Raw genomic sequence first — 12,310 nt, forward strand, 5'->3', positions numbered from 1 at the left:
TCACAGTTACAAACCAGAAAGAGTTGGTCAGGATGGAACAGTCAGGGATGGGAAAGTGGAGCTGAGGCTCCTGGGAGATGATAACAAGGCCAAGAGCAGGATTTCGGGAAAGCAAGCTCTGGCCTGCTGAGGGACCTGCTTGGGCCCTATGGGATATGACCTTGGTGTCTGCAGTGCTTTTCTCTCACATTTCCTCCCTCCTCTCTCCCACCTGCTGTTGTGCAGCGTTTTTTACCCTTTCTCAAATACAATATCCCAGAGGTGCTGCCGGCATCACTGAGTGGCTCAGATTTGGAAGGAGTGGGTCCATCTTGGAGCCAGCTGAAATCAGCTCTGTCTGATGTTGGTCAGACTCCTGTTGTCTTCTCAGAGAGGTGACAACTGTAGCACACCCACACTCACCCCAGTTCCAGGACTTTGCCATGTAAACCCAGTATAGGGTGACAATGTTTTGGGCGTAACAAACTACTTGATCATGGAGAAGAAATCGAAAAGATCTTCTGTGGGCAATTCAAGGAGGCTGTCTCCAGTCAATGAGCAGGTTCGTATGGGTAACTGTAATTGCCCTGTCATTCACTGGCCAGGCAAAGCTGCAGGTGCCAACAGTCCAGAAGATCTGGGGCCAACTGCTTAACATGTCTGCCTGATGGGCCAATAAGTGTGATGCTCACCTGGATCTGGAACTGGGAAATAAGGAAGAGGTGGTGAGGGATGTGAACATCAGTGTCCACCTTGGCTGTTGTGACCAGGACACAGTGGGGTCCCAAGCACCAGAAGGGAGGGTGAAGGCCAGCAGCAGAGCACAGGCTGGTGGGCTCCAGAGGAGAAGAGTTCCACATACTGGGGGATGGCGACCAGTAAAGGTGGTGACATGAGAAAGTCATGGAGGATGAAGGAGCTCAGGAAATCTGACAAGCCTTACAGGACAGGCTGCTCCAAGCACAAGAATGATCTCTCCAAGTACTCATGAAAAGAAGCATTTATCTCATGAGGTTGCTCATATGAACAGATGGAGCTCCAGGGCAAAAAGGCAGCAGACAGGAGGTGGAAGCAGGGGAAGCTGCAAAGGAGGAATTTAGAAACCTTTTGCATGGATGTGGGGATGATGACAAAGCTGCACCGGACTTGATCCCAGAAGGGGAGGCTGAGGGCAGCAAGATGAGCTGACACTGCTTCATTTCCAGTAAAAGAACAGACAGGGTGAATGTGGAACTGCTGGGGAACCTCATAAGAGTAGAACCAGACAGGACTAAGGTTCTTCATGGCTTCTTTGCCTCCATCTTCACCACCAAGGTCTCCTGGAACTTTGTTCCTGAAGGCAGAAGTCTGGAGAACACCCAGCAGTGGATGGGGCTCAAGTCAGGGGTGACCTGAGCAAACTCAGACGCCATTACAGAACAGGAGATGGGTCACTTGACCAGCTCCCTGAACACAAGTATCACTGTGCTGTGGCACCTGAGATTCCCAGGAACACCCACCTCTTGGTCCAGAGTTGTGTGATTCCTCTTGAGTGTCCTGGACTGAAAGCTCTCTAATCATGCACACCAGACTTGAAGCTTTTAGGAAAATGTTGCACAGTGGCTTGGCTTGTAAGAGCATTTTCGATGTTCATGAGCCCTCTGCTGCCATGATCCTGAACTGCAGCTACTGAAACAATGAACAGACCTCTCATGAAGTGAAAGGCAGAAGCAAACCCCAAGTTTCTGAGGGTGTTTGGGACCCCATGAAGGGCCATCGCTGACACAACTGTGAAGGGAACAACCAGTGCAGGTCCCTGTCCCTGGAGACCGGTGAAGGAAAGACTTGGAGACACTGGTTACAGGTGGTGAGGGCCATGTGGAGGTGGCTCTGATGCCATGTCAGCCCTTGATGCTTGTTCGTCTCCAGAATGGCTGAGCCCTGACCCCTGGGACCTGGTAGATTTTTCTCCAGTGTTTTTCAAGGATTTTCCTGTGGTCACTGTGAGTGTTTTGTGTTTTGGTGTGGGTTTTCTGTGCTGTTGTTTTAAGTGCAAGGCTCTGGTTTTCTGTGGAGCTGCAAATGCCTGTGAGTTCCTCACAACTCATCCAGCTTCTTTCATACATCTGGCAATGGTCACCAATCACCTCAATGTCCCAGTCCCACACTTGCTTGAATCCTCTATTTGGATCTATACCCCATCACACCAGGAGGTTCATGGATCCACCAGGCTCATGGATGATTCCTGAGGTCCATCCAAGTGTGGGCAGTGTAAGAGAGGAGCAGAGCAGGGTCAGCTCATGGGCCATGACTGAGCACAAACACCCCAGCAGCAGCCATTCCCCACCTCCCAGGCACAGCCATGCCCACAGCATGCAAATGTCACTGACATACATGAGTAGCCCAAGAGAGGCCTTTCTTCCTTCCATATTCCCAGGAAATTCTTCCTCCTGTTCCTCCTCTACTTGCAGACATCAACTGCTTTCCATTTCTGGGCTCAGACATGGCTGGAAGGGTTCACTGAAGCCATCAGCCATCTCATTGCTTCTCCCTGACAGGCCCTGACCCTCTCCCACACCCCCACATGGCCAATCACGGCTGCTCAGGGCCTCTCGCTCTTCAGAAGAGGCCTTGAGCTTCTTGGTTCTTCATGGTGATAATAATAAACTTCTTTGCTCTCTCCAGAGTTCATGGTGAGCTTTCTTGTCCATAACAGCCCCTTTATGACCGTGTCTTACTGAATGGTTGTCTTTGTATGATCATTTGTGCAGAAAGGGCAGTCACAGGACAGCACCCAATGTGTCAAAACTGATGCTGAGTGAAATGCCTTAAAGACCTGATGAGTTACCCCTGTGTCTGTGTCTCTCCTGGAAGGAGTCTGTCCCGAGAAGGGGATCCAGCTCCTGCCACTCTCTGCAGAGGCACATGAGCAGTGTCCATGTGCCTGGGGACACAAAGGGTGACTTTACCTAGACCACCCTTTTCCAAACTAAATGATTCTATGATGTTATGATTCCATGATTTGGTTTGAAACCATTTAAATTCCCACTACCTGCAGCTTTCTTCAAGGGCGGTTGTTGTGTGGCACAACTGTCCCGGCTCTCCAGGCAGGTTGGGCACTGGTTTCGTGCCTGCATTGGCAGTTTTCCCCTTCCTGGGGTAAAAGGCTGTTGAGGAGAGACAGTTGTAGAGATTTGGGTCACAGGGGTTTGAAGCAATCCCTTCAAAATCTGAGCAGGTTGAGCTTTGCAGCCCAGGAAAAATGGAGATGCTCTGAAGGATGTTTTTGAACAGTGGTACTGTCACTAATAACAGTAACAGGGAACTCCTTATTCTCGCTGCTGCTGATGATGAACTAAAGCTCTTTAATTTAATTCCTAACAGTCATTCTTGCTTTTCAAAACATCTACTACACCTCAGTAGTTGTGTCTTGAAAGAAGTTCTTAGAAAAAATGCTTTTTCTTTCACTTTTTTTTTTTTTTTTTAATCATTTAAAGAGTACACACCTTGGATAGAATTACCCCAAAATCATCCTACTTTCATAAAGTTCCCTCCCCCTCCCCCTCCTCTCTTTTTTTTTTTCCCTGGTGTGAGGTGTTGTTGGCATAGCAGAACAGTTTCTTTTTGAGACAGTGCAGGCCAAGGAACAGATCCCAGGTCAGTGCAAAGGCACAAAGGAAGCCAGAATCTTTATGTGGTGTGCACTGACACACACTGTCACCTGCATTTCCAGTCTCTGCAGTCCCAGCTGTGCAGCAGAGTCTGGAGTTCTGAGCTCCCTTCATCTGCCCTGTGTGACACCTGTAAAACGGAACTACCCCAGTCAAATGGCTGGTTTTGATTCTCTTCACAGCCTGAAGCACCACACGGGTCAGCAGACAAGCCAGGATACCCAAAAACTCCTCACATATCCTTCACTTACAGTTTGGGTGTTTACTGCCATCTCAGCAGACATGGCATTCGGATTCCTGGGTTCAAGGAGCTGGTTAAGTGCCTTTTCAACATTTTTGTAATGGTGGCTTTGCTGCCTGGCTGATGTGCAGACTCTGTACATGGATGCTGACACCTCTTGAACAACCTGCTCTGAAAGGATGAACAGGTGGGCATGAGGACAGCAAAAATGTAGAACCTGGGTGGGGGTAAATGAAAAGGGATGTACAAGTTGTGGTCACGGCTGTTTGGGGGCACGTGTAAAGCAGCCCTGCACCTCATGTGAATTATTCCTGTGGTCAGAGAGAACCTGAAAACTGTCTCTAAATTGAAAACATGAAGGGGATGAAAGGATAGCATCATTCAGGCTGGATGGGACCTCAGGAGGTGTCTTGACCAACCTCCTGCTCAAAGCAGCCTCAGACCACATTACTCAGGGCTTTATCCAAACACGTCTTGGTCACTTTCTGGGGTAGAGTGGATGCACACACCTGGGACACAGCTTCCAGTGCTTGACTGTCCTCATGACTGGAAAGTTTCTCGCTGTCTACAGTGACTTTCCAAGCCCAACCATCCAGATTGGTTTTTCCTGTCTTGTTACACACTAACACAGACCATAATATACTGCCTTGGGCACAAGAATATTGTGGGGGATGATGCTGAATGCCTTACTGACTTCCAGGTAACAGACCATCAATGTTCTCCCCGTGTCCACAACCCTGTCCTTTCCTCACAGAAAGCAAAGAGGATGGACAGACACAACCTGCCCTGGGTAAACTCCATCACCTTCTCTTCCAGACACCCAGAAATGGGGTCCCAGTGGACATGCTCTGGGGCACAGCCCTTAGTTCTCCTGCTCACCCATTGGCCATTTTGAAAAGTGCACACACTGTGTGAGAGCTGCCAGTGGTCAGAGAGTACCCCCAGTCTCCATGAGCTTTCCAGGATGGTGGAGAGTGGCCTCCCTGTGACACCGTCCTGCTGTCTCAGCTCCTGGGATGCTGGCCCTGCTGTCCCATAGACTGGAAAGGATTGTGTTAGTTCCAGTGACCCCTGACTTGATCCCCATCCACTGCTGGTTGTTCTCCAGATTCCTGTCTCAAGTCACAGAGTCCTGGGACACATTGCTGGTGAAGATGGAGGACAAGAGGACACAGGGATTCTCACCTCTTTGCCTTATTAAATTCATCAATGGCCACACCGTGTCTTTGTTTCTCCTTTAACTGTTCCTGCAGTAGTAACAGCTCATTATGGGCCCTTGAATTGCCTTACAGGTCTGGACTGAGCTCTGATCTGGGCTGTTCCGTGCTTGGAGGCTGCTGTCCTTGCAGACCAGATGAACTCACTTCTGCCACCCTGCCTGGCAGTTCATTCCACCCGTGTCACAGCTCTGTCTGCAGCACTGACAGCTCCAGCTCCCCAGTCAGGTCCCTGGCTGAGGCCATTGCCTCACATCTGGGCTGAACCACCCCAGCTGTGGCACCAGCCCAGCTCTGACCTGCCACAGGAAACCTGGTACCAAGTGTCCAAGAGCCCATGTGTGCAAAGGCTTTGCCTCAGAGCACAGACATGAGATGGCCAAAGATTGATGAATGTCTCTCTAGACCTCGGAATATAAAACCAGAATATGATGCTTAAACTCATTCAAATGAAGAAATTCCCATCCACAGTTTACAGAATTTAGATCCTTTGCTGTAACATTCCTGGTGTCCTGCCTAATGATGGGACAAGAAAATATGATTCTCATACTGATTTGTTTTTTAATACAGAGAACACAATGCTGGCAAGAAGTGTCTGTTCAGAGGAGAGAGAATCAACATCACTGATTACTTGAGGCTGTTTGAAAGGATGTGCCCCAACAGCTCCAGGGACACATGGAGGTAACCCAGAGGGGACAGGGAAAGGGACATCATGGGCTGCTCCTGTGCTGCTGGGCTGGGCTGGGCTCCTGGGACAGAGGGAGCTCCTGGCAAGCTGCAGCGCTGCAGAGAGACAGCTCTGCCCAGGAGCAGCTCCTCTGCACACGCAGCAGGGCTGAGGGCTCTGCCTGCAGCACCGAGGGCACAGGAGCCAGGAAGAGAGAGGGGAAAGGCAATGTAGGTGGTTGGTTGCTGAGGGCTCACTGAGAGACAAATCTTTACAGTCCTTACATGGTAAGTCTCTGGCTGTAGGACAATACAGCTGCATTTCCTGGAGAGAGACCCTGAAGATGATACATCCCACAATTTATAGGATCTGTCAGGTCTCTCTCACAGTATCTCTGCTGTAGAGAAGAACACACTCCAGAGCAGGGCTTCCCTGCGGCATCATCAATGGGAAAGGGCATCATGGCACCTTCTGCTGAGGGTGATTGCAGGGGGAGCACCCAGGGGTGCCCAGGGCTGTCCTGCAGAGCAGGGTCCCTGCACCCCAGGGCTGTGCCGGGGCAGGGACTCTGCCGCCTGCCAGGGTCAGCGCTCAGCCTGCCCGGGGAGATCCCAACAACACTGAAGGGAGAAGCTGTCGCATGGAGGAGCAAACACTATTGGGAAGGAAATGTGTTTCTGCTGTGCAGAGGGTACGGTGTGGGTCAGCACTGCTCACAGCTCCAGGTCACCCCCAGCATTTTTCCAATCGGATGCCTCAAGGACAAGATCAGTGCAAGGATTACCAGACAGAAAAGGAGCTTTCCTGAGCCTGTCTTTTCAGTTTCCTCTCCCAAGGGGTGAGGGGTGCAGGAAAGGATGAAATGAAAATGAGCTCTCATGCTTAAACAAGTCACTGAGACTCCTGAACTGCAACTCTGAGTGATCAGCACATCTGCCAGAAGGCTCATAACATCCCTTCACCACCCCTCTGCCTGTGCACAGCACCTGCATCACCTTTGCTGGACCCCTCAGCCTAGTCTGACCTGTCCTGTTTTCCAGCCTGCAAACAGGAAGATGCCCCCAGGCAGTGCCCTGGGAACAGGCAGGATCTGTAGGGCCAGGGGGAGGGCACAGAGGGTGGGATGGGGTCTGTGAGCGCTGACAGGGAAGAGACATGGACAGGGAAACACCTCCCAGGGGGAGAATCTCCAGGCAGCGGGGAAATGATCAGAAGTGAGAGGAAACTGAACCCGGAATTGTTATGGGAGGGAGAACAGAGAAAAGTCCCTGTGATCCCCTGCAGTGCAGATCCCTCCTGTGAGCAGCCCCCTGGCCTCCTCTCCCACCCAGCAAAGCCTCTGCCCTCAGGGCCGGGGGCTCCAAGGCAGGAAGCAGCTCCTGTGCAGCCAGAGCTCCAGTTCCTCTGCAGAGCACAGGGGCTGAGAGCAGCTGCCCGGCAATGTTGGTGTGTGGGAGGTGGCTGCACAGCTGGGGAAGGGTGACGCTGTCTGAGTGCCCGGCTGCCTCTGCCCTGGCCTCTCTCACACCCACCCTCACCGCATTGTCCTTCTTGCTCCCCTGCTCTGGGTCACTGCTGTTGGGATCTTGTTCTTGCTGTCAGGCTCTCTGGGGATGGCAGTTTCAGCTGCAGAGTCACAGCCTGATCTTGTGGGTCCTTTCCTGCAGGTGTGTCCATGGGAACACGTGTCCCAGCTTTGCTCTGCCCTGTGGGGTGTGGGCAATGCAGCCTGTGGGGCTGGGGAATGAGCTGAGTGTCCCTGAATCAAATGCCATCATTAGGACCCTTGACTGTTTCGTTGATGTTTCCTTCCAGAAGTGAGGTTCCATCCAGGATGGAAACCTGTCCTATAGCATCTGTGTGCTATCTGAAAGCCCCTCAGAGAAGTGCAGAGATGCTGCAACCAAGAAAATGCTTTTTAGGAAAGGATGAGACTTGTTTTGGTTCCATCCGACAAAGCTGAACCCCAGGACTGTCCCCTGTCCCCCGTTCCCATGCCCCCTGGTGCAGAGCAGGGCTGACTCCTCGGCAGCCAGCTGGCACAGGCCCTGCTTCTCATGGCACCTCCAGCCAGCACCACCCAGGGCTCAGACACGGAGCTGGAGGAAGGTCTGGAAAAGGACAAGGGGGTGTGGACGAGGGGGAGGGTGTATGAAAATAGCTTTGATTTTGCTCAGAGAAGTCTCCCCTAACTTGTCACTGCCTTTTCTTCTTTGGTCAGCGTCCTATGTCGAGAGGCAGCAAATGTCCAACAGCAGCTCCATCACCCAGTTCCTCCTCCTGGCGTTCACAAACACACGGGAGCTGCAGCTCTTGCACTTCTGGCTCTTCCTGGGCATCTACCTGGCTGCCCTCCTGGGCAACGGCCTCATCATCACCACCATAGCCTGGGACCAGCACCTCCACACCCCCATGTACTTCTTCCTGCTCAACCTCTCCCTCCTGGACCTGGGCTCCATCTCCACCACTGTACCCAAATCCATGGCCAACTCTCTGTGGGATACCAGGGTCATTTCCTATGCAGGGTGTGCTGCACAACTCTTTCTTTTTTTCTTTTTATCTTCAGCAGAATTTTACCTTCTCACCATCATGTCCTACGACCGCTACGTTGCCATCTGCAAACCCCTGCACTACGGGACCCTCCTGGGCAGCAGAGCTTGTGTCCACATGGCAGCAGCTGCCTGGGCCACTGGGTTTCTCCATGCTCTGCTGCACACGGCCAATACATTTTCACTGCCTCTGTGCAAGGGCACTGCCCTGGGCCAGTTCTTCTGTGAAATCCCCCAGATCCTCAAGCTCTCCTGTTCATACTCCTACCTTAGGGAACTGGGACTTATTGTGATAGGTCTGTTCGTAGCATTTGTGTGTTTTGTGTTTATTGTGGTGTCCTATGTGCAGATCTTCAGGGCCGTGCTGAGGATCCCCTCTGAGCAGGGACAGCACAAAGCCTTTTTCACCTGCCTCCCTCACCTGGCCGTGGTGTCTCTGTTCATCAGCTCTGCCATGTTTGCCTACCTGAAGCCTCCCTCCATCTCCTCCTCATTCCTGGATCTGCTGGTGTCTGTTCTGTACTCAGTGGTGCCTCCAGCAGTGAACCCCCTCATCTACAGCATGAGAAACCAGGACCTCAAGGATGCCCTGAGGAAACTCCTATCTTAGTGTTTTCTGAAGCAATAAACTGCCCATCTGCTTCTACATAGGAGTTTTTATTTAGCTAATTAAAGGCTCAACCTGTCATCTGAATTTTCTGTTGTTATTAGTTGTTGTCTTATTGCGATGATGTTTTCATCCCCTTTCTAATCCACTGTCTGCTTTTCTTTTATAGTCACTGGCTGTGTAAATGAGGAACAGTACTCTTCTTGTCTCTAAACTAAATAAAGATCCCTGTAGTGACTTGTTTTTCATTATATCCTTCCTGCAAGGCCTTTTTTCACGTTCAGGGACAGTTCCTGTGTGCATGGGTGGAAGGGAAGAGTCCAGCATGGCACCACTGCCAGGGAGCACCAGCGCTTGTTCTTCCAGAGTTGTTTTGGTTCCACTCCCACACTCTCCTTCTCATCCCTCGTGTTGGTGCAAGGCCTGAGTGCTCTGGCAGCTTGGTCCCCGTCCTGTTGTGTGTCAGTGCTGTGAGCGCAGGCAGGGACAGACAATGGGCACTGCTGTGACAGAGCTGGGCTCACAGCAGTATTTCCGGATAGAAAGGTGATCTCCTATGGGCAGGGCCTGAAGGTTTAGGTCTTCTTACAAAGTTTTTCTCAATAACACTTTCAAGAAAGTGACCCACAGATGAAACACGAGTGTAGAGCTGAACAGTGTGTGTGTGCAGGCTGGCACACAGCAGTGTCCTCTCACAGCCAGGCCTCCTGCCAGAGACCTGCAGGACCAGCAGAGCAGGGGCTGGGCTGTGCCCCTGTGCACTGGACACCCTGCAAAAGCTGCACCAGGACATCGTCATGGACTGGCCCTCACAACCACCATTTCCAGCAACGGGCTGTCACACCAGATTGGAGAATTTGTTCCTGAATGAGCAGGTCAGACATCCATGTTTGCATTGTACAGATGAGATGTGAGCATGCACATCCTGTATGTGAGGTGAGGCGAATCAAGTGAGGAGAAACGACATCAGCTTCCTCTTCTTCAATCCCCTCTTCCTGGGGATTCCATGAAGGCTCAGACATTGTCTCGAGGTCACCTCACATTGGGAGCAATAGCCCGTGGAAAGGACAAGGAAAAGATTGCTGAACTGAAATGAGTGGAAAACTCAATAAGCCCCAATTAATGTTCTGAACCCATTCCAGAGCTTTAGACCCCCAGGAAAGAGCTCAGTGACAGTGCAGCCCATCCAGCTGCATCTGTGTCCCTCACGGAGCAGCACAACCAGCGTGCAGCCACCCCATGGTTCTGCAGCCAACCTGCTCTGCAGAGCATCAGTGCCAGGTGGGGCCCTGTGGGGAGCACAGGGAAGAGGTCAGGAGCACCAGAGCAGATCAGAGGAGGGATGGGGGCAGATCAGACAGGAGCTGACCTGGGCTGGAAATTGCCCTGGAGAGAAAAATGCTGGTGTTCAGCTGCCCCAAGATTATACCCAGAGTTGAGGGTACAGGGCCAGAAGTCCTTGCTGTCCTGGTGCTTCACCAGGCCTGGGAAGTAGCTGGAGAAGGCTCGATGTCCCCCACTTGCCATCTCTTAGTGCATCATTCCTCGTGAAGGGTGGCATGGAAAGCAAGTCTGGGACTCTGTGTCAGGACTTGCACTGAAGAAAGTATTCACCCAGGAGCCACATCATTTTGCTCTGGTACTTCAGTCCTGGTGCTCATCACATGTCCTTAAGACAAACTTATGCATCCCTCTTGTCAACCTTACCCCAAAAGTCACCCCTAGACAAGGCTCCTGAGCTGGGGCCGAGCTGGAGAACTGGGGTCCAGCTGGGACCAGAGGAAGGACAAGGCCTGTCCTGGGTCCTCTAAAGGGCTGGCAGCCTCTGTGATTTCCACAAGAGAAGAATGCATGCAGGAAACTGTAGACCATCCCCATGCCCATTGGAGGCCCTTAGGAAGAGTTCTTCTCTCCAAATATCCAGCCCAGCTTGTTGCTGCATGAACAACCTGGAGAAACTGCCCCAGGACCCTCATTCCAGACCCCATCTCCTCCACCCCATACAGGCAGTGCTCTCCCCTTTGGCACTGAGGTGGTTCCAGGGACCCAAGAGACACCTGTGGGGAGGAGATGTTGGGTAGGGATATGGTGTCCTTTAGCGTTCCTCATGGTACCTCCTGCTGCGCTTTGTGCCACTGCTCACAACCCTCTGAGCCTGGATGTTCAGCCAGTTCTCAGTGGTGCTAAACAGGAATATGCCCATGAGCACTGGGAGGAGCGTGGCCACCCAGACAAGGGCACTTATTGTCCATCTTGACTCAGTACTGGTGTGGTCACATCTGGAGTGATGTGTCGCAGTGTGACGGGGACAGGAGGGGACACAGACAAGGCAGTATGTGGATTGACATGCAGGCTGATCAATGAAATATTCCCTATGATTAGCGCCATGCTCAGTCTAAAGCTGGAGCCAGATTTTAGGGCTTTTTACGTCCATTACTTTGGGTTTTCCAGCTGATTTGATTGTTCCATTCAGAAGTTTCAGTCTGTCAGGAGTTCGATGTCAGTTCGGCCTTTTGCCGTTCTGCCATTCTGCAGTTGGCCTTTGGGCCTTTCTGCCTGTTGCCCTTTTGCTCTCTCTTGCTGGGATGGGCTGCTCAGGACCAAGGTGCTCCTTTCTGCAGGACTGGCTGTTCCGTGTGACTGGAGTTACACGGGGGATAGCACTGAGTATATTTTCTTAATTTAATTTATCTATTTCTATTTAATTTACCTGGACTATTGTCAGTGAAACCAAGGACTTCTCTGGAGTCCAGCTGCAGGTGCAAATTGGCAGGAGGGGGCACAGACAGGACAGCACCTTGACTGACATACAGCTATTCTTTACCATTGGTGTCATGCTCACTATAAAGCTGGGGATGCCTTTTCCAGCCGGTTAGTTTTGGTTTGCCGGCTACTTTGGTTGGCTCTGTTTGGAAGTTCCATTCTATTGGGAGTTCAGTGTTAGTTCAGTTTTATGATGTTTTTCTGTTTTTCAGTTGGCCCTTGGGCCTCTCTGCCTTTTGCACTTGCACTTTCTCTTGCTGGGATCATCTGTTCAGGACCAGGGTGCTCTCTTCTTTTGGGCTGTCTGTTCAGCACAACTGGAGTTACGTGGGGGATTGCACTGAGAATCATATATTTTACTTTATGTATATTTTAATATATTATTATTAGTAGTGTTTTCACTGTTTTCTTTCTTTTTTCTTTTTTTGTTTTTTTTTCTAAACTCACAAGTTTCTCCCTTCCCTTTCAGTTCTCTTCCTTATCCCACTTGGGGACTGGGAGCAGGATGTGAGCAGCTCTGATGGTCTTGGTTGGTGGTTGTGGTAAAACCATGACAAGAAAGGGTAGTAGTAGCTTCAGAAATCTTGAAAATCTCTTTACAAGATGGTAGAGGGAAACAGCATGAGAAAGGAAAACC

General features: G+C 51.2%; 1 protein-coding gene across 1 annotated transcript; it reads left to right on the forward strand.

Annotated features, from left to right (window-relative positions):
* Nucleotides 1-7,905: 7,905 nt before the first annotated feature.
* LOC136105912 (olfactory receptor 14J1-like) lies at nucleotides 7,906-8,913 on the forward strand. Its single transcript, XM_065845833.2, has one exon. It carries the CDS (start codon nucleotides 7,906-7,908, stop codon nucleotides 8,911-8,913), a length of 1,008 nt encoding a protein of 335 aa, XP_065701905.2.
* The last annotated feature ends 3,397 nt before the right edge of the window (nucleotides 8,914-12,310 follow it).

Source organism: Patagioenas fasciata, chromosome 10 (genome assembly GCF_037038585.1).
Source record: "Patagioenas fasciata isolate bPatFas1 chromosome 10, bPatFas1.hap1, whole genome shotgun sequence".
NCBI classification, from domain to species: domain Eukaryota; kingdom Metazoa; phylum Chordata; class Aves; order Columbiformes; family Columbidae; genus Patagioenas; species Patagioenas fasciata.

Excerpts from the sequence above, each read along its gene's own strand:
- LOC136105912 (XM_065845833.2), top strand. The coding sequence starts at position 7,906 with ATGAAAATAGCTTTGATTTTGCTCAGAGAAGTCTCCCCTAACTTGTCA.